Raw genomic sequence first — 24026 nt, forward strand, 5'->3', positions numbered from 1 at the left:
GGCCAGGCGGCGACACCGCCTTTCGAATTCGTCTGCTATTTATATTTCGGCGATCGGATTATCGGACGAGTTACGTAAGGTACGACGACGACGGGTCAAGAAGGTTGGACGGAATGCACCACACATCAATGCATCAACCAAATCAAACCAAAACCCCCAATTGGTATGATAAGCATGTGCCACAAGACACCGCATGTGTGTGCGTTGTTGAAAAAGAGAAGAAAAAGAAGAAAAAACGGGAACGAAGATCGTGATTAGATGCTTGGATTATCCTTAAATTCAAGTTCGTAGCGAAGTAATACATGAGCACTCCAGCATGAGAGTACTAAAAAAATGGTACTTGATTCGGCAATGTGAAAGAGCACATGATGCTTAACTAAACTTTCAAACTGCGCACGATCACTTGGCTGGACAGGTAGGGATAAATCTAAAGTGTAACTGTGATGTGAGTAGGTGGTTCAAGGAACAATCATTGATCAAAATCGGGTTACTAAAACAAGCCATATTTGTATTATAACAACACTACATTTCCGAAACACAATGCGAACACACGGGTAGATGAACGATACGAACTAACGAGACTTGATTAGCGCCATCTATGGGGAAATATGAATATTCCGGACATTCTACTAGAGGACGCCACATGTTGCTACACATTTGGCGCGGAGAATATGTAAACGACGAAAAGGGATTCCTAGGGAATGGAACAATGGTACAGGTTTTCTTAAGATGACATTGCACGGTACACGAATTCGGACAGCCGACTAATTGACTTCAATGTGAATGAAATTAGCAAACAAAACACCAAATCCTTCAAACGTCGAGACGAGCCACTAACGTTTATCAAAGGGAAACATGATGGGAAAGAAAACACAGTTCCTGAAAAGTAGTATCAAACCTCAACTATTTGAATTGTATCGTCGTTTAGTTCCTCGTCGTAGTAGCTGAAGAAGTCAGCACCTTCCTGTAGAGAGAGAGAAACGAAAGCCAAACATAGCAAGACACATTTGATGTGAATTATTGCATGAGTAGATGAGTAGTGGATTGAGACGGCTAGAAACGCCGCGTGTAGACTAACTACACGGAAGTACAACAACGACAAAAATTAAAGTGAAAAACAGACACACATTATTTAACAGACACACTGTCAGAAATGACTGAACAATTGCTAAACGAGTCGCTTATAATTTGTATGACGCTTGTAGGCAACCCTGTCACACAACAAATGCTGTTGATGATAAGATTCTTTTCGGTCAAGTAATAATCCACGTGATCCACTCCAGATCGCATAAACAAAACGTTAGTGATATTACTGGTACAGTGGTCTCCAGTGCTCGTTTGACCACCGACCAGTACGGTTGTTCGTGCTACGTTTGACATCATGAAGGAAGCGCACCATCCCCACTCATCACAGTCATCACCTGATCCACTGCGAAGTCTGTGTGAGGATGAGATAAGATTGCTGAGAGAATGCTACCGTCGAGGTCTGCCAGGCACGTTGGCGCCTTTTTTGTTCGTTGACAACCATCTGAGATGGTGCGCGAAGATCCGCGAAACGTCTTCCGCACGCTCCTCTTCCACCGGACACTGGACCGTATCGCCCATCGTGTGGAAACGGTTCTTCACGCTAGCGGCAACTGATCGGGACGAGTTGACAACGGCTGGCACGTTTGTGTCAATTACCGATGCAGAAAAGGTACGTTACACGAGCTCTAAATTATTCTGTAAACTGCGCTGATGAAGCATTTTGTGCACCGAAACATCACAAAACAGTGTCCGACCGTAGTGTTCTGGACACTTCAAGACGAACTGTCACCGTTGGAACGTGCACTGTTGGAGACGCGACAAATCGACTGGGGTAAAGATCTCGCATTCAGCTGCGTAGCGCTGGAACATTACGCGATGCTTCAGGGCGTTCTGCAGCAGAGAGCACCGCATCTAGAGTTCCGCAACTCTACATTCTTCCGTTTACCTAGTGAAACGGCACGGGAACTGCAAATCAGGTACGTCGTGTACGGGGGTTAGGGTTCTGAGTTGAATATGCAACGGCTGGTCTTGATTGTTTTTTAGCATTCCGACGGATTACGAGATACTACCACTGGATGAGACCCATGCGTATGAAGTTAATGCCACCTGGCCTCACCGTTACGCAGGTTCGGAGGAGTACTATCGATCCTTGCTGCGTTTGAACGGTGGACTCGCATTGGCGAAGTGCACAGCAGTAGGAGATGAAGCTGCTATCAGTAGCAGACATCTTGCCGGATGGATACTGACGAACGAGTTTGGTGCACTGGCCCATCTCTACATCGAGCCTGGCCACCGAAATCGAGGCTTAGCATCGGTGTTGGTGAAAGCTTGGGTACTTCGCACGATCGAAACCTGGCAGAATGAGACGGACGCCAAAGGTACCGAAGTGATCGCATACATTATGGACGTAAATGTAGCATCCCGAACACTGTTTAAGAAGCTTGGTTTCATTGAAATGTCCAAATCACGCTGGTCCAATCCTACCACCAAGTAACGTACCTGGACGCAGTGGAACAGGTGGTTTTGCAAAACGCGCATACATACTCTATCCGAGACTACTCAATCTGAGAGATTCTAACAGTGATGAGATCCAAAAATATCTCTTGACCTTTAGGAGTGGGATTCGACGAAATGGTGTTTCGAAATCAGATGCCTGGGATTGATAGGTTGAGGGTGGTAGTGTTCGTGGTGGTGAATGTGATTCAAGTGAGCTGGAAAGCAATTTGTTCAATCGTGTATACAGAGAATTCAATTTTACGTACAATTTTCTTCACGGGTGTGGAATGAGTGTTTGGTAGAAAGAAAACGGTGATGATTTGGAGGAAAATTGTCGCAAACAAAAAATTAAAAATCAAACACAAATTTTAATCGATTTATAAAAATAAGCTTCCAAAAACAAACCACAACAACGTATTGTAATAAAAACAAAAAAAAACATGCAAAAGTAAAAAAAAAGTAAAACAAAACAAAATATGTTAATGTTTGTTTTACTTAAAAAATAAATAAAAATGACAATTTTACAAAAATTTCCATTTTTAAAAAATAACTCACTAACAGCAATAATACACAAGTGTTTCGTTTGCATGTCATTTGTTTGGTGATACGTTCCGAACACACACACACACACACACTGTGATTGATATGTGAGTGTGCGCTGGTCTATGAGCTTGTCTAAGTTGGACGTTATTTATGAACAAAATAAAAAATTGCATATTGTTGTAAAATGTACGCTATTTATGCACAGTGAACATAAGTACAAATTGAATCTAAAATAAATCGACCTCATTCCTACAAGAAAATGGAAGGAGAGGTGCGGCTTAAAAATGGGTAATAAAGATTCAATTTTAAAGGACCTAAAGAACTACGCACGTTGGCTTTTAAAGGACGCTTTACAAGAAACACCAAAGAAACTTAAACACACGCACACATACACACGATCTGATGAGAAAGTTATGTTGTTAGGAAAACCGGCATTTTGGATGGGACATTTACTCTTTTGTTAAGACACACGCGTGGACTACAAGGACTTGTTTTAGTCAACCCGGAGATGATAATGATTTTCCGCCGTTCACTAATCAGCTTGTACGTAGTTGTTGTTAAAGAAGTTGATGTTTTATTTTGTTGTAGACGAATGTGATGGGATCAAATAAAATGTATTGGATGCACAACAATTAGTTAAAAAAAACAGAACACAAATTGCCACCAGCAACGATGTGCCCGGGACTAATGCTGATTGATGCAATTATTGTTATTAGTAAGTGTTGCATTTTGACACAGAACAAAACAGTACAATGCAGAGATGAAGGTTTTACAACGTATTTTTTTTTTTCATTTCTTTTTGTATTAATGCAAAATGATGTGCAATCGAATAAACACCGAGTGGAAAGGAATAGAATTTTCTTTTTTGTTGAATGAAATTATCCTTTCTAAACAATGTGGGAGTTTTTTTTTAATAGTAAAGCAGTTTGTGCAGTTATAGGGAATCGATGCTGGGATGAAGAGATTCAAACATAATCTTATCGAGTTTTCTTTTTCTTTTTTTCTTTTGTATCACATACATCACGCATAACCCGAAGGATTGCCCCTTGTGAGGATCCCATAGGGAGAGTAATAAACTTATAATTAATAGTATGGAACGAAACCATCTTACCTTGTTTGCTGGTGTGTGTCTTTCTCGGTTTGGCGAAACAACGACCTCATGACCGGTCTGTAGCGAACCGACGGGCGTTGACTGTGGGTGGGAATGGGATAAGAAAAAGGGATGAAGCCATAAGATGGTGATTTCCACATTGGTTTTACATTTTACAAACGATGGCACTCTAAACTAAAAAGCGAACGATTTCAGCACGAGTACTGTAGGATGAATAATAACGAGCGGGATTTACGGGAATGTTAGCGCAGTGTACGTGTGCTGGTTTTTCTTGCAACAAATAGTGCCTGAACACATAAATACAGCGAGGAATTACGTCACAGAAAAGTGTAGTTTTACGAGGAACGATTTTTCTCCAATCACTCTCCTGACAGCGTATTCCGTTACACTAATTTAATTGAATTGCGTTTTTTGTGTTCGATCGAAAACTTTTCCACATCGTATATAGTTATGTAAAACGTATCAGAAACTAAGTAACCTTCACAAAATAATTACGTAAAGTGCGTTCGGCAAAATGTTAAAAAAGTCCCAATATCCTTGGCCTGAGATTTACGCAACTGAAACACTAACAAATGTCACATTTTATCGCACCACACTCCGCTTTTAGATGTTAGATAGACATTGTCAAATAGTTGAAATCTTTCAAACTTTCGGGGAATATCTTTGTTGTACCACAATCCAAGCAAATCCAATTAGTAGTACAGCCTTCCCATTCATTGCCTCCCCGAGTGCGCGGAAGCCAGAATAAAGCTACGCAACGTAGTTTCCGAATCAAGTGATTCCGTTTTAACTTGCCTGACGTACATTATGAAGCTTTGAAAAATGTTACATATACATCATCGTTGCAAATCGCTCCTTTAAATTATTTTTATGTTTATTTAGAATTTTTGTTGTGCATCGTACAAGGAACATGTTGCCAGATTTAACATTGCGATTGTTTTTTTTTTCTTCTACGACAAGGACGCACTGATACACTGTTATTTTAACTGAACAAACATGAAAAAACGGATTCTAGCGATATTACAACCGGACATTAAACGATTTTCATTTCAAATTTTAAAAACTACAAATTTTCAAATGTTACTTCCTAGCAAACATAATACGCGCTCGAGAATACAACCAGAGTATAACAACACGCCTTCATTTTCTACCAACTTTTCAGCACACACACACACACACCTTCGCTGATTTGGTTTTCACGATGTGCGACGGTGGCGCATTGCGGAGCTGCCGCAGGACGTGAAAATTCGAAGGCTTCATGACCCGTAGCAGCGGTGTGGCAAATTCAATTCAAAGTTAACGCCGATTGTGACGGTTATGTGCGTTTCCCGTGTCCAAACAAATGAAGAAAAGAATATGTTACATAAATTGCGATCAGACTAATGTGGTGCTAAGAAACACTATTCGGTTCGGTGGGGAGAAGTAGCAAATCTTCTGTTCGATTGTTCAGGTTTCTGAAGAACGATTCAATTTTCAACTAAACTTTCGTTTACATTACGTTCAAATTTCAAGTGCGTTCATCAGGGAAAAGCCCCGTGGCACCGCTTGATTTGTGGGAAAACCGTGTTCTTTTTTTCATTATTCGGCAAACGATGTCTCTAGGATAAAACGATGATAGAATACAAGATAAACATTGACGTGTACAGCTCGTCAACGGGGGCGCCGATCACACAAATGCGCAAACACTATCGGAAGATTCTAAATTCTTGTCAGAGGCAACAACAGCTGACCCACTTCCCTCTTCCTTAGTTAGACATATCTACAATTAGGTAGAACGTACCATCGTCTTTCCGGTCCAATCGAATTCACCATCGTCGACGTAGCCTTTAAAATAGAACAGATCCTGAAAGAGTCGCCTTAGATGATCGTAATCCGGCGTCTCGAAGAAGTCTAGCCGCCGCACGTAGCGCAGGTATTTGGCGAACTCCTCGGGATGACCATCGCAGAGTACCTAAAACAAACAGAGCAGAGAAAACAACATGGGAGGGGTGAGTGAGTGTTTCACGGTTGAGGGGGTGAAGCAACAACCATCGACAGGTTGAACAACAACTTACATCGATCGGTGTCGCTCGCTTCGTGTCACCAATTTTTTGGTATCGCTCTTTGAGTGTGTCCGCTTTAAGACCTTGCCATGGCAGTGAACCTCTTAGGAAATACATAAACATGTGGCCTAGTGCCTCTAGATCATCACGTCTGGATTGTTCTTTACCCATATGCGTATTGATCGACATATATCGCGCCGTACCCGTCAGCGATTTATGTTCTCGATATGGTATGTGCTTATTCGTATCTAAGTCAATATACTCTTTGGCGAGACCAAAATCTGTGAATTGAAAAACAAAAGATAAATTATTTTAAAATCAATAAAGGATTAGATATTTCATTGCAACACACAACCATTTCCCTTTTTTTGATCGTTAATAGAGAATAAAATAGTAAATATACATTGAAAATAAGATAAGACATGAACAACGGAAGGAACATGTTCAAAGTCGGAGGTTACATAAAATTAATTCTCATCCAGCAAAGAAAGATTTTTTTTTAATAAATTTGCCTACTTCATTCATCCTTTCGTTGTAACAATATCTAAAAAAAAAGTATGCTGATCATCTTTGATGGTATGTTGTGTACCGCCAGACAGCAAACGCTCATTTACCAAATTAACCACATGGTTCTACACGCCGTTGTGTCAAATTTTTCCAAGCACTAGAAGAGCGACGCAGCGTTTGCTGCTGGTGGCGCGTGGTTGAAAAATTAAAAATAATTTTTCACGGTTGGAAACACAACCCCCAAGCAAACTGAAGACCGTTCTTTACCGCTGACATGCCGCTCGTTTTTTTAGGAAGAGCTCCCAGGTAGTGAAGTCCAATGCCACGCTTTTCAAACATGTACATTTTTAGCCTCACGTGTCGTTTTAAAAATAAAATCTACACCAATAATTCTTTGCAGCCAAAGTAACAACGTCAATTTATGTGAAAAATATGTTGCGGGCACAACTGCTCGAAATACTACTGTAAAACAGTTATAAGTAACACAAAAAGCAGATAAGTTTCAATATAAAGTAGAAAAACTATACGCTGGATAGCGTAAAAAAAGATTTTTATTCATAAAAAACCATTCCACGCTCGCCAGGAACGCATCCACATCCCTTGTGGGGATCGAACCCACGACCTTTGGATTAGAAGTCCAACGCGCTATCCGCTGCGCCAAAGGGACACGCTGCCAACCACGTGCTAACACCCAAACAGATTCTACACGCCGTTCGCTTACCAAGCTGCTGCACGAAACGCTTCACCCGGTCGGCCGAATGAACACCCGGTGAGTGAACAGCACGCTCGGAGAACGCGTTTCTCACCAGCAACGCTCAGGTGCGCATGGGTGCGTGAGAAGAATGTTCATTCTATTTTGCAGTGAATGGTTCACCCACTTCACCCAAAGTTTATTCTCGTGTTTTGTGCAGCAAGCAAGGTACAAGCAAAAAAGGGAAATGGTCGTATTTTTTTTAAGAAATGCTATAAGAATAAAATTTACTTACCTATTATATGTATAATTTTATCACGTTTATTTGAATTTCTACCGATTAGAAAATTTTCGGGTTTAACATCCCTATAAATTAAATGACGACTATGCACATACTCGATCCTATGGAGCTGTGGAAGAAACACGTTAAATCAAGCATAATGATGCCACATTGTCGACGAGTGAAGCGATAATTGGAGGGAAAAAAAGAAGAAAAGTTGAATTAGTTATCGTTCTTGCTTAATGCTAAACGTACACACGTGCCCAGAGCTCACTCCAGATGGCCTTTGGTGTAAAATTTGTATTTGCAAACTCCTTTCCTTTTTCACATCCCCGAGCCTTTCCTTTCTTCCGGCGATTACAAATTGGATTTGAACCACGTATCCACCTCTATGATTAATATGAACTGTGCTCTCCATTTGTATCTGACTTTTACACACGTCACAATAAAATAAGCATATTGTCCTTTGTATCTCGTCATGCATGTATGTCAAGTTAGTGTCCAGTTTAACATAGATGTGTAGCTGCTGTTTGAGGGGTCGATGAGTGCGTCATAAGCAACATTAAACTTTTGGGAGTGTGTCGTCTGTATGGCTAGAACTTTGTATGAGAAAAAAGAAAAATAAACGGTATAATGACACGAGTTTCGTTTGACGTACATCATGGCTAAGCTTTCCTAATATAAAAAAAAGCGTGCCGTAATTACTTAGTTTCAAATCTGAGGTACTGCTGTGCGGCAGGGCGTGCGTAATGGATATCGATCGATAAGTGGAAACTATTATTAGAATATAGGAATAGTTCAGTAAGCTATCAAAAATTTAAGCATGATTTGATAATGCAAGTTTAAAAATATCACCAACACTCTATGCAAGCGAGTTTAGACGTAGCTCTCTTTTTTGTTTCCAATATCCGAAAAAGCTCTTACAGATGAACCTTAGTTAGTTAGTTATCAGGCGCCCTGAGAACCGCTTTACCGTCTTAGTCTGCTGCAGCTAACCTCGGAACAAGCGCCGCGATCTAGTAACGTCGTTTTTCAATCCAATATCCCCAACATGGGGATATTGGATATCCCCGTACCTACCTACCATACCTCCTCCATCCATGTACTTAGACGACTTAAAAAGAATTTACCGACTGAGTCGTTCGGTGTCGTTCTCATGACCTGATCAGTGCTAGTACCGGAGCCTGGTAGTCGTTGTAACAGCTTCGCCACGCTTACTTTAAGCTAAATTTCCTGCCCTTTAGCTATCTAATCCACGGCTCACAGTAAAGCAGTTGAACACTTCAATAATATCGTAGGGTGATTACTTTCTTCCATGAGGGAAATATCGTAGGATGATTACTTAGTGATTATTTTGTGATACACTCCGTATCACCTAATGTGACGAAACTTGTGCCACGGTTATTCAGCAAAGATAAACAAGTGTCCATTAATCTGTAGTCCTGCAAAACTTCGCCACAAGAACAACTTTACTTTCGGCTTGGAAACAGGGCTTTTTGTCTAAACACCATTAGGCGGTATCAAGTCTGCCACGTATCTAACGGAGTACACAGGATGGACTAAATAAATCCATTTTAGCACCTCCTAATGAAGGAGTAGCCGAGGCCAACCCTGCCTACTTATCATCCGATCGAAGGGACAAAATGGTGGCTCTGTCGGGTGTCGCACAAACACTCAATTATCCTTCTTCATCCAAAGAGCCCCAGCGCCTAGACGCCCATGAGCTAAGAAGTTCAAGGGCCCAACGTTGCCCCGTGTATTGGGCATTCTCTGTAGCAGTGTATGCCCGAGCGAGCAGCAGCACCGTACTGGTGACAAATCGTCACTAACATACAAGCCATCGCAATCAGTTCTGCAAACAGAGTCCCTCCTCGCCATAAGGACATTCCCCCCCACCCCCAATTCGATGATAAACTAGAAGAAAATTCTTCGGCGTAAGGTCAGTAAGGGAGGGATTGATTGCAAAGAGCAAATGTGAACGAAGCACAGAGGGCAGCATCGCTCACCCAAGTGATGTTGGAAAGGAAAACACGGACACGATTAATTGTTACCCACAACAATGTGTGAATGAAGGAACAATAATAATGATCCTCTCCAAATCGTTTAGCAGGGTTAACGAGATCATTAGCACACCGTACGCTCAGCACTGTGTCGTCATGCTTTTGAGGGAAGCTTTGGTCTATATTTGAATGATACGAAAACTAGAAGAGCTATACTGCATTTTGGAAAGTCATGGTTGCTACCACATTTTCTTGAAGGGAACGAAAAATCGACCTTAAGGTAAATGCATTGCTAAAATGCCACCCATTTCAACAAAGCTTCTTTGCATTTTAGATGGTAATCCGTGCATTCCGTTCTTGTAAATATAGCTAACCCATCGTCAACAGTGGACAACACAAAAGCAAGCTCCTCCCCTCCCTGGAACTCTAAGCAACAACCAAACTTCAACAATGTGTTTTTTTCAATGTCTTAATAAACCATTTGGATGCAGTTTTAAATCGCATGCTCAACACGGTGGGAGAGCGACATGGAAAATAAAAAGCTTCAAGCTCTCTGTTGGAAAAGTTTCCGAGGCGCAAATGGTTGGTCGCTTCGACGTTAATCCTTTGTACTAATTGTGTGCTAATTGTTGTTTTGTGTGCCAGAAAGAGAACGAAGGGAAGGGAAGATTTGTAACAATCTTTATGCTAGTAGCACCCATTTTCCAAGCCAAATCACAACGGGTGGGTGTGTGCACGAGAAATAAATAATTTTAATTAGTTTTCAGAGGGAATTGTTTAAGCATCATTAGAAATGTTAGAAGTCACAGATTTGTGTCATTATCTTTAAATGATTTAAATAATATGGTTGGGTCCGAAAAAAAAAGAAACAAGCAAATCCATTGACGACTATTATTCTATTTAACAAAGTACAGCCACTCCGGAGAGCAAAATCTGTTTCAACACGGCATAGGAACGCCTTTCAAGTGATGCAATGCACTGACGAAACAGACAGAAGTTGCTGGCCAAGATCACAACAGCAACAGCAGGCCCTAACCTAACATAATTCCTCTTACACGCGGTGGGGTCGTTGCTGCTTTCTGTAGGGGGTTTTTCTTAAAGTATCGTACACAAACATTTTATCGAGAACGAGCCGGGAACGAGACAGAACCGTTCATCTGTGGCTTATGTTCAACAAAAACCGGAGTATCTCCGGACTCCTACGCGCGCGCACACTCATCTGTTCCACCAAAGAGATTCACTACTAGAGTACACGCGTAAGTTGTATTCTAAATATAGGTACACATACACATTGCACGCCAACACTAATCACAATTTAATCGTGAACTTCGCATCGCACAAACCTCAATGCTCGCTCACGCGTAAGAGGGGGATAAGTATTTTCTTCCATATTTTTGTTTCTTGCCTAGTCGTCTGCTACCCCCAATCGTCGTCACATCTTGCGATCCCACTTGTAAATCTGCCAGCAAACGCAGTGTTGAGAGAGTTGCGTAAGGATAGTAAGAACTCGTGAGCAGAATTGCTTTGTCACTTATGCCGCCGTCATCATCCTCGCGGCCACCAAACTACAGCGAAGACGACGGCGACGCTCGTGGGGTTCGCATACTTGGCGTGTAATGGAACACACTCATCATCTCCATTTTCTCCAATCAATATTTCCTTCGCTCCGAAAGCAACGTTCATCATAAGTATCAAGTATGCAAAACATATCCGGTGGTTGTTGGTTGGTTGTTTTTCCATGCTTAGCAAATTCCCGATAAAAAAACCCCACTAAAGACGCGCCGCAAGGGTGTGGAGGGGAGTGCGTTGATTAACGGAAATGGGAGAATCTACCTTCCCACGCAGCGGTTTGATTTGTTTTTCAACATATTCCACACAGAGACAGCCAAACGCGCGTGCCGGATCTTGGTCTGTTGCTACGTGCTTTCCATTAGAATAAACATTATTCCGTGAGTTGCTTTCGTTTTTTTTTTTTTTTGAGTAAGATGTCAAACTTTCGCAAGTACACTCACATACTTGTTCCGCAATGCGATTAATTCGATCGATGAGACTCCAGGCATATGTAAAAAAGTTTCAATAAGAGAAACAAAAATTACTATATTTCCTCCGCGGAAAAAATAAATTTTTTCCAACAAGCTACGCATAAAGTGGGAAAATTGCGAAGCACTCCTTTTTTTTAGCATATCCTTTTTTGCTAGCGATCCTCCCTTATGGGAAAGGGCTGATTCCAATTCTAGCACCAAGACAGAAATGATTTCAAGCTTCCGAAGGCTGCCAATTTTGGTGGAAAATCCTTTTGCCGGGAACCTTTCCCAGAATTGGTTGATTAAAATTGAAAACGTTTTCAAAGCGATAAAAAAAGGCTTAAGGGTAGAGTTCAAAAAGGACAACGAGAAGCTTTAAAGGCTCTTGCATATATTAACGAGAAAGGTTCGGTTCGGTTCGCTTCAAGATAGCAACATCAACAAAATACGCGTCGAAAGCCTTGTGCTTGCTGCGCTACGGTTTTGCTCAGTGTGAATGGATGCCATCTTCCGATCACTCGTTTCGTTATATGTTGTATGTTTTAGGAGCTTAAAGTGTGGTTTGAAAATAAATTTAACCTTGTACAGCGTGTGTGCAGCAGGAACCAACCAAATGTGATACATTTTATACAAACACAGAGCTCCACCACAATCGAATTTCCATTGGGAAATAAATTCTATTTCCCAAACAAGCAACAGTTCTATACACAAACACGTACACACACACACACACACACACACACACACACACACACACACACACACACACACACACACACACACACACACACACACACACACACACACACACACACACACACACACACACACACACACACACACACACACACACACACACACACACACACACACACACACACACACACACACACACACACACACACACACACACACACACACACACACACACACACACACACACACACACACACACACACACACACACACACACACACACACACACACACACACACACACACACACACACACACACACACACACACACACACACACACACACACACACACACACACACACACACACACACACACACACACACACACACACACACACACACACACACACACACACACACACACACACACACACACACACACACACACACACACACACACACACACACACACACACACACACACACACACACACACACACACACACACACACACACACACACACACACACACACACACACACACACACACACACACACACACACACACACACACACACACACACACACACACACACACACACACACACACACACACACACACACACACACTAAAATATTGATCGATGTGTAACATTTAAAGCTAGCCAGAGGGGAGAAAAACAACCAACCAACCATTGACACTGGCAATGAAAAATCAATTCACTTTAGCGTAAGCCAGCGTTAAGCATTGTCCTCGTAAATGCAATTCCGGACGATAAAAATAAGTCAAGGGTAGGTTTAGGCCGGGTTTCCACCCGATTCCACCCAGTGCAATTGCAACCTATCGATCAGGTTGGCGTATGAATATGCGCTTGTGTGTGAGCGTTGTGACTAAGTGTCCTTCTCGTATTTAAAATTCCACCATGCCCCCGTTTTTAGCTTACCCACATGAGCACCTTTGTGTGTACGACACGATGCAGGGAAAGTAGAAATGTCCTGCAACTGCATACATTACAAAACAACATTTGCATCGAACAGGACGACGTGTCAAAGGTGTCCCACCAATAGGTGCTCCTTCTGGTAGACGATGTATCATCTACAATGGTCGTCGTCGTTGTCCCAGGCTTCACGGACGAACGCGAAAGAAAAAATCGAACGAACCAACTGCTTCCCAGCGACAGTATGTCTATGACCTGAAAAGCGATTTCCCCAACATTGCTACGACACAGAAACGTCATCGTGTGTGAGCTCGCTCGCTGAGGCAGGGAACAACATTTTGTATTATGCATCAAAACGCTTACATCACGACCTTCTTCCCAGCTGCTGTGCATGTGTTGGTATGCGAGAAAAGTGTATTAAGTAGAAAAAGAATACTTTAAATACACAAAAAAGAATTCTTGAATGACGCCCCAAAACTGTAGGGAGTATGTGTCAAAACTTCATGAATATTTCTTACTCAACAATATGCGCTGCTATTTACAATCGATAACTGGTGAGGTTGCAGGCTGGCGAATGGATTAATGCCACCGAAAAAGGCAACGCACACACTCACACACACACAGTGCCCCGTATTTAAATCGCTATGTCCTTCTCCAACACCACACGGTATGGTAGTAGCTACTCCTATGCAACACACAACATTGTTGCTTTGGCTGTGTCGTTTCTTTCAGTCGGTTCTTCTACGTCCTGCAGAAGTAACACAGTGCAGAAAAAATAGCTTTATGCAAAACAGTGTACCAAAGACCAAAAAGAAAGTGTTCAGAAATGGGAAGAATCAGGTTTCACACAAGCACAAGCACAACTTTTCCTGTGGAACGCTGTTCTAAAAGTTTCAAGTGAGTGTCATAGCAAATGTCAAGCGTTTAACAGCTGTCGAATGAATATTGGCCACCCTTTTTGTGTGCTTCCTTTAAAATCGGCTCCCTAAGAAGCCATACAAACGATGGAGAGAAGGAGATGACAAAAAATTAAACCAAACAAAAATAATTTCATTTGCAACTGTATCCAACTGTACAGTGCATACCATAATTATAAACACCCTACGTGCAACATTTGCGAGTATCTCCAGAGCAACATAATAACGAGATGCGTAGGAAAGTTTAATTCACTGTGATTTGATTCAGGTTAAAAATATGTTTTCTTCTTATTAAACGATTTGTTTACTAAATACTTGCAATTTTCTCCCAATACGGTTAAAAGCCGTCATACTCAAATAAAACAAAATAAAATATATAAAACTATCTGAACCATTTAAGTAGTGATGAGCGACATTAACAACAAAAGCGAGGACAAACAAACGATATGTAACGAACATAAGAAAATGTGCAAGATTTGCAAAGCTCAAGCTTGATTTTTATTGCAAATTTGAAGCACTCCAAGCGCAATTGACGACAGCAGTAGTAGAACGCGAATGCTTTAGCATAAAAATCGATGTAAAATGCCTCAAATGGGTAGATTAAAGCACGTACACGCCTTTTTAAATTAAATAATCTTTCACTCCTATTTTTGTATTTTTACCCTACATTTTATACGCCCTGTATCAATTGTTGTTTTAAAATTGAAACACAAGAAGCCAAATACGTTTAAAGAACACCAAACAAACGGTGGCGCAATTTATTCTGCGCCAAGTAGTTATTGGATTAAGCGAACGCGTACTTTCGGTAGAACTTTTGATTTAGAATTTTAGCCGAGCTGATGTAGAGCGTACAAGAGCTGGCATGTTTTTGTTAAATCGGCGACTCGGTTAGCGTTTGACCTTTTGCACAGCATTCACTATAATGCTTACAGAGGAGCACGCTGCTCAGAGCAACTTAACTTGCGCTCGTCTTGGTCTCGCCATTTCTAACCGCGTGTAGCCATTCCATTCGCTCAATACCCCCAGTAAGAGATTCAATTGAAAAATTGCTTGAAGGAAAATTAGACGCACCGCTTACCGAGGGGAGAGTCTATTTGGTGTACAATGTAACAAAATAATCATAGTAAGTTTATATTTTGTTGTACTTATACACTGAAAATCAATTCAAAACCGAATGACACATAAATATGCCACAACGGTGCAGTCATAAAATGTAAACACGTACTTCATTTCTTCCTTTTAAATTGGGACAAGATGGTTTAGAAATACGTGACAAAGTCGTTGATTGCATGCCGCTCAATTTGACCATTCTTGTGCTGCTAGCTTCTTAGTAAGATAGTTAAAAAAACAGTGATTTAGCATACCATCTTTCCCCCTTTTATAGCTCGATTATTATTAATAAGAAAAAATTTAAAAAAAAAGTATGTAAATCTTGTCTGTACGTCACCAAATCGATTAATAAGCGAAGTAGTAGTAAGTACCAAGTAGTTGTAGTAGTGTAGAAGTGGTAGTAGAAATATAAGAGCATGAAAATGGTTTGAAAAATTTACAATACGTTAACTAAAGAAATAAAAACTGCAGAATAAAAAGAATCCCAAATCATGTAAAGTTGCAAAAAGACAAAAAAAAAACACTCACATACAAACACCAAACGCATCTTTCTGTTTACCAACACAAATAATTATGCATGTCTGTTACTTTTGTAAAGAATAATAAGTTCATACTAAGCTGCGAGGTAAAGTAGTAAAACAAACTGAATAAAACCATCGGTTCAGAACGTTTGCATGGGAAAATATGTGAACAGCATTACAAAAACACCGAATTTGCTTCGATAGTGAGGGTGATGAGAATTATTTGTTGGTTGAGAAATTTTGATGTGATCAGTTTGTGATTCAAACTTTAAAACAAATATTTTACATTAGTAAGAACGTTCGGCGTGAAAGAGAGAAGGAGAATGATTTACTTTTACTGACCATCCGCCCTGGGACACTTGTTGTTTGACATTTTGGTTTGGTCGTTTGCAAATATTACTTACTAATTGTATTGCTATCATCAGTACTGTCTTCAGCGAGAATCGCCGGCCGCACAGATCGAACAGATCTTCGAGCGATGGGCCAAGCAATTCCATAACTAGTGCATTGTATTTGCCGCAGGGCCCGAAGTAGTAAACCTCCGGTATTCCTTCCGCTAGTGGGGTAGTAGAGGTAGTGTGTTATGCCGCGTTTGTGGTTGGTTGTACGACGGTTGCACAAAATCATACACACACACACACACGCGAGGGCACATAAAAGCGCATGATGATGAAGAGTTTTACAGAGCAGAAGGCAGAGAAGAACAGCAGAAAGAGAAAAGAAAAACACGAATGCACAAAAATGCAAACAAAGAGAGAGGGAGAGAGAAAGAGATAGATAACAATTAATGTGGTTTTCATATATTCACATAAATCACATTAGTTTAGTGTTTTTTTTTTTTACAAGAAATACAATTATTATGTTAGATATTTCAATGAGGATTCAAATTCCGGGGAATTTTTATATTTTTGGGGGAAGAAATTGTGCATCAGTTTATAAAATTTTAACCAATTCACACAAAAAATGGTGCATCATGTTGATTCAAAGGTAAAATGTGTGTGTGTTTATCAGCGGTAGATAGAAAAAAACAACAGAGGAATACACAAAGATTGTTTAAAAGATGAAAGGAGAACACAGCAAGAGAAAATAAATTAAAAGGAAAGAACGGAAAATGAAAGACGAAAGAAAAACATTTTTGTTACTAATTGCTGTGTGTTTTTATCTTCAGAGTGACACAGCATTAGGACAGAAATATTTAAAGTTTGTTTTGTTAATATTGAAATTCCAGTTAAGTTTATGCAATCGTTCGGTATCATTTATTTACGGGGGCCGCAGGCAGAAATGGGATGGAAATATACACCTATCTTACATCAAGAAAATCCAACGCGTATTACATAATGCTTCTTCTGCAAATGTTTAAAAATTATCCATAAAATTTAGGAAACTGCTAAACAATGACTTCAAGAAAGTGTGATGGAGAAAGGACGAATGGAACAACAACAAGGCAAAAATATTCGTAAACGCGAGATGATAAACGTGCCAAAAGAAGAAGAAAACGTTCGGAAGATTACTTTAATTGCAAATGGCAGCATTGTCTCGTAAAGTAATACAATCATCTTCGTTTAAAACAAAACCGCTTTGGTACGCAGATAACTCGAAGGGACCAACGTTTGCTGAAGAGTTGGATCGAAGAGCACACACACACACACACAATATAATGGCATGGAAATGTGTTTTCTCTTGCAAATATTAAGTTTTTCTTGTATGTGTTTTTGCTATCAGTTTTTACATTTACCATATAGCGTTGGTGATGGCTTTCTTCTTTTTTCTTTCTTTATTCGTTATGGGAAGGAATGTGTTCCATCAGTTACTAGTTCGCGCGACCAAAAGAGGCGATAACAGTATGATTTACAAAATGGAAAATTATTTGAAAAGGGCAGGGGATATGAAATAATGGCCGATTTTTGGAATCAACCGTTTTTTTTTTTCAATTCTGTTTTGGAAATTCTTCATGAGGAGAATGAAAATGTTTAAATTATAACTGAATAACTAAAGAGAATTCTAGCTTTATGGCAAATATGTTACAATTGATTACAATCTAACGAAAATTATGAAGGGGTCACTTAAACGCTCATAGGATAAAAACGGCAATAGATTATCAGACGAAGCTACGAATTACGTTGCAGATAGGATAAACTACGTAATTCTGAGCTTCTCTAAAAGTGCATCGAGCATAGATTCGTGGCCAAACAGTTGTTGAAATGAAACGTTTATTGAATCATTGTTAACGAATAAATAATTCTTCTACCAAGGGGAAGAAAAAGAAAAACCGAACCAGCAGATGTGAAACGTTCAAACCATGGATACAATGAATTTTGATTCTCAAGTTCCAGCAAACTCGAATAAAACATAGAAAACATAAGAAAAGATAGACGAAAGAGTGTGAATATGAATGACTCGTGGTTAATTTACTACTACTTCGCTTGCTCATCCGTATTGTTACGTTCGATTCATACAGCATACTACTACTACTACTACAGTCACACACAAGGTTGGTAAACGAGCCCTGGGAGCATTAGTAGTTCTTGAGCAGTGGTGTATAGTGGAGAATGGACAGTATGGATACACACATGATCAAGAAGTCGGTAGGGACCGTGATCGATTATCCGAAATTCAGTTGAAAATACATATCCAACCGATACGGCTAAAAGAATTCTGATTTTGTTGTTGTTGTTTTTCGTACATGCTGTCAAATATTGTTTTCGGGAAGAATAGTTTTAATATGTGGTAACATTGTTCCGATTGCGATGGTATTACTTGGTATTATTTGTGGTAAAATTACAAACAAACAGTCAAACAAACAAACACACACACGCACACGCACATATACAGGAAAATACCAAAATTTAAATTAGATGTAGTTCTGCCCAAGAACTACAGTAATAACTGTAGGATTTAATTTCAAATTTTACAGAATAAAATATACAAAATAAATTAAGTTACTGTATTTTCGATTAAAATATGAAATTAATTTGAAAATATTTAAATATTTTAAATTTAAATATTTAAGAAATATGAAATTTATAATTTTTGCACTTAGCAAAGCGATTGTAATACAACTTATTGCAAAATAAAGCAATAAAAAACATTGAAAGTAAAGCAACAATTTATTGAAATAATAATGAACGACTTAAAACATAAAAATACGCAAGAAAATTCCCAATACCACACAAAATTAGATTGTAGTAAACAAAAAAGCCCTTGAACACAAAACAAATAAATAAAAATCCACCATTACAAAAAAGATTCAGCTAATGTCGCAATTTTACACAAACAATATTATCGTAATACTAATTAAAGTAAAAAAAAAACACACACACACACAATTTGATCAAACAATTTGTATGTACAAAAGTTGTAGAAACAAAGAACAAGGCAGTAAAACAACAAAGCCAAACATGTACTATTCACTCTGAGCTTAGAACAGAGTTGGTTGAGATAGGCGCGCGTTTTAAGCGTTTTCACTAGAAAGAACACTCATTAGAGTGCATCGATCGGCGGCGCGCGTTTAAAGGCGTTTTTTTTTTGTGTTGATTCCTAACTGTTCTTGCGTCCAAACTTTGTCCCAACGTGTCTCTGGAGTCTCATCAAGTCTAGTCCAATAAAGTTTCAATTTTTCTTACGTCCATATACTGCGAAACACAGTACTAAAAGCAATAGCAATTATGGATATCGTTGATATCGGTGTGGATGATTCTAGCAGTTATAAAGCAAATCAGCTGAAGCATTTAATTTGAAAGCCTCTGCTTTCGATGTACTCTACCTTAACGCGAGATGACACACATGATCTTTATGACAGAATGAGGAAAATGATAGAAAATAAAGAACACGGGTCAGATTCAAATAGAGAGACAGTCGCTCGAAGTCACGATCAGGCATATAGCTATTGATTTTTCTAGTTCTTAGACACTTTTCCTTGATGGGCGGACGGAGATTAAGAGGAAGAGGCTTTTGGTACGTGTTTTGGAATGGAGTTGAAACACAAATTTTAACACCAACGTTAAGTGTGAAGGAGAGAGCGTGCTTCCTTCGAAACACCGGCACCGGGGATGTACTATGAGAGCGCGATTCGACACTTACTAGCTGCTTAGCAATCATCAGTACAGTCTTCAAGGAAAACTTCCTTCCACATAACGTAAAAAGATCTTCTAACGATGGTCCCAACAGTTCCAGTACCATTGCATTGTACCGGCCGCCGCACGTACCGAGGTGATACACCCTCGGGATCCCTTCCGGTGGGGACTGGGTATCTGTTATCGTTGTGCATATTGATTGCGTGTGTTTGTATAATGCAGGTGGGGTTGTTGGTTGGGCAGGACACGGGCAAAATGAAAATGGTGAAGATTGTGGACGCACCACACACGCAAACAATGGGAAAATGCAAATAGATAGTGAAAAATCAATCAATGAAATAGAAGTATGAAGGGTCAAGTGGAAGTACAAAAGAAGTGTTTTTTTTTATAGATACAAATATAAAAGTGAAATTCTGGTTTTAAAATGTTTGTTCCTTTGCATAAAACAAATCACACAATTCGCATGCAAACTAACGAAAATGCAGCAGCAATGTGTTTTCCAGGCAATCAATTAGGAAAATGAAGAAAACACACAAGTAACAAAGAGAACACCAGCAATGCTGGGAAGGTGAAATAGAAGAGAAAGATATGCAAAATGTTGGGTGAAGATGTAAAGCTTAAAAATATTACTTTTAGGTAGAAACGGAGCAAGAAATTTATGGCCGACAAGGAATCTAGGTCAGGGTATAAGCTAAACAAATGATAAAAACAGGAAAGACTATTGGTTGTATTCATTAAATTTATAAAAGTAATTTAATGAATACAATTCAATGAAATCAATTTCTTTAAAACATCTCCTTTATTAAAAGTTGAATTGTATTTTTAAAAGCAAATTTTAGCCATACTTGAACATAGAACATGAAAGCCATACGGTATGTGAAATAGAAAACAAACTATTTTGAAGGAAATGAAAGCCATCATCAAGATAGGTACAATTTTCCCAGAAGAAAATCTTACACACGGTATTTATTGCTTGTTATGAGTTCGCAAATATATGTATGGACAGGTGGCAAGCACAACACATCACCCTTAATCACACAGCAAACTTTGCAACGTCTTTCTCTTCATATTCTCATCCTCTTTCTGCCTGACAAAGCCCCGCGTCAAATACCTTAATTTTGGACCCACATCGAAAAAGGGCCAACCATACAGTAAACTAAAACATTAAACCAAACCACACAGCTGCGCTTTGTCGAAAAGAACGCTTGTACCATGCACAACGGCTTCTGTTTTGTACCAAATATTGTGTTGATTATCATATCTTTGGCAACGAAACCCGTAACCGTGCAATGATACCAAGAATTCTCTTCCGACGTAACGGCAAAGGCGTGTATATAACACTTTTCGTAACAAACGAATTGATTAACGCACAATTGGATAACATAAACGGTAACGTGAAAAAAAGAATAGTCGAAACACAGTACACGACAGTAAGAAGCGACAGTGAAATGCGGACTAGGAAAAAGGAAGAGTTTTGAATCAAATTTTAATGCTTAAGCTGTAATAATCTAAACTGATTTAATCTTTTGCAAATTCAATTTTGAAACAAAAACTTATCTTTTTTTAACAATTAAACACAGTAAAGAACAATAAAACAGTTGAAGCAGTTACTAATTTCTTCCAATCGATATAGGCATTGTTAAAGCAAATAGGATAGAGAAAGAGATAAACTGAAAATAACTTAAACATTGGCAGAAAGCTTGTATCGTAAGACGGTAGAGAACTGGCAGGCAGCAAAACGATTATACAAATCCGCTTCAAAGGATCAGTGTAAATGAAAATGTTCGGGTTTTCTCCACCGAACAAGTAAATCATACTTTAGAGATGGTAGATAATAATAAGAAGTTAAAAATAAAAATTGAAAAAGTACTTACCGTGTGCCCCTAGCAATTTGTAAAACCTATACTCTAAGTGTAATTGTGGTGCTTTTGATTTCATTGACTCCATTTTTATTGCTACGTGTTCATTGTTATATAGGTTTTTTCCTGCAAAAGAAATAATAAAAAAAATGCACAAAACAGTATTAGTAAACAATCATTTTACAAACTTAGAGCTCTCGAGTGATGAAATATTTAGAAAACCTTCGGTGAATTCGGTTCAACAGTGTTTATTGATGTCAATTACTATGGTGCGTACGCAAAAAAATAATTCACCCGCCATTCTATCAAAAAGTTAGAGTATAACCTGCAGAATTTTGTAGCTTATTTAATATATCGATGCGTGATAAGTGAACAAAGAATCTGAATCCTGGATCAGAACTCCAGTATTTATCTTACTCTTTAAATATTGGAGGAAAGATGTACTTCTTTTTCTTAGCTCTAAAAGGTCATGCCGGCCAACGAACGGCTTCGCTTGGCTCACTAAACTGCCGATACTACGTAGTTGATTAGTCAGTCCTCACTACGGGGGAACGGTCCGGATGGGATTTTAATCCCAGTCCTGTCCCGTTTGAAGACTGCGTTTTGTTCTTAAAAGGGTTTTTTATTTGGCCAAACGAAGGTCATCACCTTCGAAGTAATTCTCTTCCGATGCAATGCACCTCTTCCACTCCTCGAAGCAGGTGGAAAACGAGACTGCTGGGTTGTCCTTTAGTTCCGCCGTCGCTGCGCGGCTTCTATCTCCTCGATAGTGTCAAAACGGAGTCCCCGAAGCGGCCGCTTTAGCTTGTTGAACAGCCAGAAGTTGGCTGGTGCCAAGTCTGGCGAATAAGGCCGGTTGCGGAACAATATGGTTGAAAGTTGTGGCTAAAAATTCCGTCAACCGACGATTTTTGACCTCCAAATCCTTGATTTCGACGACGTGGGCGTCGTCGGTCGAGGTGGATGGTCTGCCTGGACGGTCCTCATCTTCGACCTTCTCACGACCATTCTTGAAATCACTGTACCATTTGTACACATTTTTCTACGAACCAGATTCTTCCCCGAACCCTTTTTGTCTTAGGCTGAGGAAACTTCCGCAATGTTTCCTCAGCGTTTATTTAATTGCGCAAACTAAATTGGATATATGCGCGCTGCTTCACAAACTTGGACATGGTCATTATGGACAAAAACACTTGGCGCAGCTCCGAAAACAAATTTTCACTCCTAGCCGGGTTGATGTTGTGACTTGAAACGTGGCAGAACTGTCAAAAACATACATACATCTTTTGGCGCGCGAAATTTGACATCCAATGTCAGCTTACTTTTCGGACACAGTAGTACTTCATTACGCCCAACTCATCATATCAAGCATAATGACTAAGGTGACTGACTTTTCAGCTACAGGTGTAGCTGTGTACATCTCAAAGTGTCTCAAAGAAGAAGAAGACACAAGTCCACAGTCCACAAGAAGTTATGGATTATTTTTCTATGCTTTATTCCAGTTCCTGATGGAGATGGAGCCAAGTAAGCCGATTTCGATTTCGAGAGGAAAACATTTGCAGACAATTCCACTAGAAGTTTACGACGTTTCAAAATGAAGTAACTAAAACGTTCCAAAATGAAGTAACGAGCGGCCCGGTGGTATTGGCGATAGTGGCGCCCAACTTCAAACGGCAAGACCGGGGTTCAAATCTCGCATCCGGATCATCTCCTCGTAGCGAGGACTGACTATCCTACTATGTGGTATCGTCAAGTCTAGTAAGCCATCAGATGGCCGGCGTGACCTTTAGAGGTCGTTAAGAAAAGAAGAAGAAAAACTACAAATTGTAAGAAACAATTCTCTGAGGAGTAAAGGAGTCTCAAGTTGCAAATTTTCTTATCCGGCACATCAAACGCGCGTGCACTTTGGCACTTCAAAATACTCGACTTGATTGAGTCTTAGCTGAGCTGGATAATCAATTATTCATACGAAGGGGCAGAGCTCATGATTATAGCTAACTATTTCAGGCAACGCACCTACCCTAGGCTGTGGATTGAGTTCCAGAACTTTTGATAAGCTGAAATCTTAAGATTCTTAAGAGAGAAATCAGTAAAGTAGGAGGAATTCGGCCGTTTTCAAATTGAACTTTTCAACATTCATTAGGCAAATAAGCACCTCGGAATGTGTCATAAACTACCGTCAAACTGTAC

At 39.7% G+C, this 24026-nt stretch overlaps 1 protein-coding gene and 1 non-coding gene across 15 annotated transcripts in view; both read right to left on the bottom strand.

Annotated features, from left to right (window-relative positions):
* The window catches only part of LOC126557601 (casein kinase I), a 65752-nt gene that overhangs the window by 5394 nt on the left and 36332 nt on the right, over nt 1-24026 (bottom strand). Inside the window, exons 3-11 of one of the 14 annotated variants that reach the window (XM_050213425.1) lie at nt 21852-21962; nt 16309-16460; nt 7713-7827; nt 6232-6500; nt 5958-6128; nt 5357-5431; nt 4178-4258; nt 899-964; nt 1-35 (exon numbers count right to left, since the gene is read on the bottom strand). The exon at nt 1-35 is cut by the window's left edge and continues 67 nt beyond it. In XM_050213425.1, the coding sequence (XP_050069382.1) occupies nt 1-35; nt 899-964; nt 4178-4258; nt 5357-5431; nt 5958-6128; nt 6232-6500; nt 7713-7827; nt 16309-16460; nt 21852-21962 (1075 nt within the window). Of the gene's footprint in view, nt 36-898; nt 965-4177; nt 4259-5356; nt 5432-5957; nt 6129-6231; nt 6501-7712; nt 7828-16308; nt 16461-19984; nt 20155-21851; nt 21963-24026 lie in introns of all 14 variants that reach the window. The other 13 variants (XM_050213424.1, XM_050213423.1, XM_050213429.1 and 10 more) reach the window with 13 other exon arrangements.
* Nucleotides 7321-7393, bottom strand: Trnar-ucu (transfer RNA arginine (anticodon UCU)). Its single transcript has one exon. It is a non-coding gene; the product is annotated as a tRNA-Arg (tRNA).

The sequence above is a fragment of the Anopheles maculipalpis genome, chromosome 2RL, assembly GCF_943734695.1.
Source record: "Anopheles maculipalpis chromosome 2RL, idAnoMacuDA_375_x, whole genome shotgun sequence".
NCBI classification, from domain to species: Eukaryota; Metazoa; Arthropoda; class Insecta; order Diptera; family Culicidae; genus Anopheles; species Anopheles maculipalpis.